At 32.1% G+C, this 4,924-nt stretch overlaps 1 protein-coding gene across 1 annotated transcript; it reads left to right on the top strand.

The window, feature by feature from the left end:
• Positions 1-1,097: 1,097 nt before the first annotated feature.
• LOC120162491 lies at positions 1,098-2,487 on the top strand (the record flags this gene model as incomplete). The annotated part of the gene is made up of 5 exons (XM_039172629.1): positions 1,098-1,445; positions 1,538-1,603; positions 1,710-1,809; positions 1,933-2,075; positions 2,262-2,487. Coding segments are annotated over 5 exons (867 nt in total), but the record flags the coding sequence as incomplete, so codon positions are not given.
• Positions 2,488-4,924: the final 2,437 nt, after the last annotated feature.

Below are 4,924 nucleotides of genomic sequence, written 5' to 3'. Positions count from 1 at the left end.
ATCAGAATTCGAACCTTAACATTTATGAATTGAGTAAATAATTTGGAAAGATCACTACAGTAGTCATTGTTGTTCACCAAAACCCAAAATTCGATTGCTTTGTGACGTTTTGCCCCACTCACAAGAATCGTTTGTGTGAATCATGTCTACAGATAAGTAAGCTTCCCTTTGATGGAAGTAAAGGCGAGCAGAATCAAAACTGGATCTCGAAAAACCTCCATCGCCAACTAAAAACTGAATGATGATAGCAGAATATTGAGCAATTGGTTGCGATATAACCAATCCAAATTAAAATCTCAAAAAGATAATATAATCATCTATAAAAACTTGAACTTTCAAGCTCCAATGGATTAAATCCATGAAATTCAACAACAAAGAACAAAATAAACATCAATGTGAAATAACCATGATCCAAAATAACAAACATTAAGTAAAAGATCAACTTGAAACCAAGTCCCAAGAATCATAGTTTAAAGATAGACTTTTAGGTCAAACTTTAAAGTCCAGGAAAAATATGGACTGTGAATTACTGGGATTCTTTTATTTTGAAATAAAAAGAAGATTTTGTATTTGGTTGAGTGAAACGATTCCCTCCTTGTTCAACAGAGAATCGAAAGTTAAATTGAGGGTACAAGGAGATGGAATTTTCTCACGGAACAGAAAATAAATCAACGATCGAGGGTAAAAGCAATCAATTTTTGGGCTTTGGTGAACGGCGGCGATAGCGGTAGTAATGGCCATGGGTGAATGATTGTTCCATGGTGACTGCAACGCGACAACAACAGTGATGAGTTTTTAAAATTTTGAATTTCTTTCAAGATTTAAAAAATTTTGGATTATTTTAAAAATATATATAATTTTAAATCTTTTATTTTAAATAAAAAACTTAAAATTATATAATTATAACATGTGTTATTTAACGAAATTTTTTAACAATAATTAAGATCAAAATATTTAAAATAATAATTTTATAACGTTAAATATTTAAAATTAATAAAAAAATCATTTAAACATCTAAATGGTAAAGGAGTATAATTTGAGAAATTAATTTTATATTAATCCAACAAATTAACCCCCACACAAAATCCTTCTAACAAAAATCTGTCCTCTCTCCTCCCAATGGCTCTCGCTTCTCTTCAGTCTTTACCCATCCACTCGCCATCTCCACCCTCGCGCGCTGCCCTTCACCCACCGCTTTCCACACCTGCCATAGTCGTCATCGTCGTTGTTTCCTAACTTTTGTTACTTTTAGCCCATCTTCCCCTCAACCCGCAACTCATTCAACCGGTGAAAATGTTTTGTCGTCTAAAACTCATCAGCCCCCAAATCACTTACTGGAATCCTCAAGACCCCATGATCCAGGCAGCTTAAACTATGCCTTAGCCAATCCTAATGGTAAATCGCTACTCGGTCTTGCTCGTTTCACTGAGTCAAACATCGAAAAGGTCCTATTCACTGAGTTTCGGTGTTTGCCCTTTCGCCATTGACCTATATCCTCATTTCCCCCCTAAGCTTATGCTAATTCGTGCTGGTGCAGACAATATTTGACTTCCGTTTCTTGGCTCTTTTCGCCGTTGGAGGTTCGTTGTTATGCTTTCTAAATGTACTCTCTAATTCCCACATTTTTTTATTATTTATATTTTCATGGGAATCAAAGATTTTCCTCTTATTTTAAAGCTGAAACATACTTATTACTGAGAGTTTGGCGGGGTTGTGTATGCATTGCTGAAGCTTACAAGGTCTATTGGACAAGCTGTGTTACAGGGATTCACACTGGGAATATGGTTCTTCCGTTGGCTGAAGCAATTGGTAACTTCTCCAACACTTAATTGACATAAAAATAAATAAAAAGTTTTGATATTACTGGAGATGTGGCAAATAGGAATAGCTGCAAATGAGGTGATATTTGAATCACTATGTATGATGTTGCAGATGTTTATCTTGCTGGGTCTGTGATGTTAATATTTGGTATGGGATTGTCTGGATTATTCATCAGTAACTCGAACCCGGAATTGCCATCCAATGTCGATCGTGCCCTTAGGGGCTCATCCTTGTTGGGAATGTTCGCCATGAAGGTAATAACAGTCTTCTCTATATTGATTAGAACCACAGCTAGATTAGATTTGTCCATGAGGCGGGTTAGACCACAGCTCAATTTTTATTTTCTCTGGGATTGGCCTACTCAAACTACCCATCTAGATACATTGCAGGCTACAAACAGTCTCTAACTGGTGAAATGAATTGTTGTTGATGCAATGCAGGAGAGGCCAAAATGGATGAAAATAAGTTCCCTGGATGAACTGAAGACGAAGGTGGGGCATGTAATAGTGATGATCCTTTTAGTGAAGATGTTTGAAAGAAGCAAAATGGTGGCAATAAACACTGGCATGGATCTGCTTACTTATTCTATTTGTATCTTTCTCTCTTCTGCTTCTCTCTACATCCTTCACCATCTTCACAAGCCGGAGTAGTTGGTGTAGATTCCCTATTTGTATTTCGTCTAAAAGGGTTCAATATTACATATTTATTGATGTTGTAAAATAATTTAGGGTAAATTACACGGACCATTCAACTATGATAAAAAATTATTTTAACCGTCGATGATTTAATTTGATTCACCTAGCTATTTGAATGTTTCAATCAAGTCATTTGCCGTTAACATTTAACATGGTAGTTGACATGGCCGTTAAAACATTTTAGTATAATTACACAATTTATCCATATAACTTATATATTCTTTCAATTTAGTTCTAATTTCAATAAATTAAAATAAATTCAACCCTTAAATCAGAATGTGTCATGTATCATTGGTGATAATTGTCATGACACCTCTGGAATCCATACAACAATAAGGTAGCGTTTGGTTCGTTGGAATGTTTAGGAGAGAATTGAAATGGTGAAGGAATTGAAATCTGTAGGAATTAGAATCCAATTTCATATTCTGTTTAGTTGGCAGAAAATAGAATTTGAATCCAATTCCATATTCTGTTTGGTTCGTAGACATGTCAGATGAATTTGATTTCAGTAATGTAAAATGACATAATTGCCTTTCTTATTTTTTTGTTTTATTTTAGTTTATTTTACAACTTACATGTAGTAATATATTATAAAAAATTTAAAAATAGTAAATTTTTATTTTATTGATTGATTATTCATTTCAATAAATTATAAAAATCATGCTAATAAACATTATAAGTTAAAATCATCGCAATCAAAATATGTTAATAAGTTACCAAAAGATAAAACAATATTTCGATATATTCCAATTGGAGTATGTTAATTAGTTACAAAAAAATATACCAAAAACTATTTTTATTCAATATAAGAATTAGAAACTCGACCCGATATGACTCAAAATAATAAAAAATTTATTTTTATTCAATAAAAATATTGACTTAATTGAAAAAATTATATATAGAGGGGTATTATTGTAATTATTCCTAAATATATAAGGTAAAATTATATTTTTTTTTCGGGTCGGTCCATTTTTTTTCACCCTAAACCTGAACCCGACCCGAATATCACACTTAAAAAAACCCGAACCGACTCGACCCGTCCCAAACAAAATAAAGTTTCATCCGACCCGACCTGAATATATGAATTAAAAATCCGACCCGACCCGAAATAAAAAAAAATTATTTAATAAAAACAATGACTTAATCCGCCCCGACCTAAATTATATATATTTTCGGGTCGGTCCGATTTTTTTCACCCTAAACCCGACCCGATCCGACCCGAATATCACACTTAAAAAAACCTGACCCGACTCGACCCAAATATCACACTTAAAAAATCCGCCCCGAACAAAATAAAGTTTCATCCGACCCGACCCGAATATATGAATTAGAAATCCGACCCGACCTAAATAATAAAAAATATTTTTATTTAATAAAAACAGTGACTTAATCCGACTCGACCCGAATTATATATTTTCGGGTCGGCCCGATTTTTTTCACCCTAAACCCGAACCCGACCCGAATATCACACTTAAAAAAATCTCACCCGACCCGAACAAAATAAAGTTTCATCCGACCCGACCCGAATATATGAATTATAAATTCGACCCGACCCGACCTGAAATAATAAAAAATATTTTTATTTAATAAAAACAGTGACTTAATCCGACCCGACCTGAATTATATATATTTTCGGGTCGGTCCGATTTTTTCACCCTAAACCCGAACCCGACCCGAATATCACACTTAAAAAAACCCGATCCGACCCGACCAAAATAAAGTTTCACCCGACCCGATCCGAATATATGAATCAGAAACCCGACCTGACCCGAAATAATAAAAAAATATTTTTATTCAATATATGAATAAGTTACCAAATGATTGATGATGGTAGTGTGATCAAATTTCAATTCACTCCAACAAACGAATTGAATTCCATCAAAGATTCAAATTCCTTTGAAAAACTTGAACCAAACATGGAAAAGCGATGGAATTAAATTCCAATTACCACAAATTCCATCCAACCAAGCGTCAAGTGGGTGGATGGAATCGAATCCAAGATGCTAGGCTAGAATATTAGATGCCAACCCATTGAACTAAGATAGCCATTTGATGCTTTGGACAAAAAATAGTATATATATTGAATCTTATATAAATGCTTTACCTAAAGTTAAAGAATATTTTATATATTTTAAAATTTAAAATTATATTTTATTTTTAAATTTTAACTTATTAAATATATTTTATTTTTTTCTTAACTTATTAAATATATTTATTTTTATTTTAATGTAAAAATATATATTTTATCTTTATCATCACTTAAAAACATATTTTTTTAAATAATTAAACTTAAAAAATATTTAAATATTTTATTATTAATTTAATATATAAAATATATATTTTATTCTTATCTTCACTTAAAAATATATTTTATTCTTATTTAAAAAAATATATATTTTATTATTATC

This window comes from Hibiscus syriacus, unplaced genomic scaffold (assembly GCF_006381635.1).
Source record: "Hibiscus syriacus cultivar Baekdansim isolate YM2019G1 unplaced genomic scaffold, ASM638163v2 tig00111402_pilon, whole genome shotgun sequence".
NCBI lineage: Eukaryota > Viridiplantae > Streptophyta > Magnoliopsida > Malvales > Malvaceae > Hibiscus > Hibiscus syriacus.
Note: the sequence above shows the minus strand (reverse complement) of the source record. Positions and strands in the feature narration are given on the sequence as shown.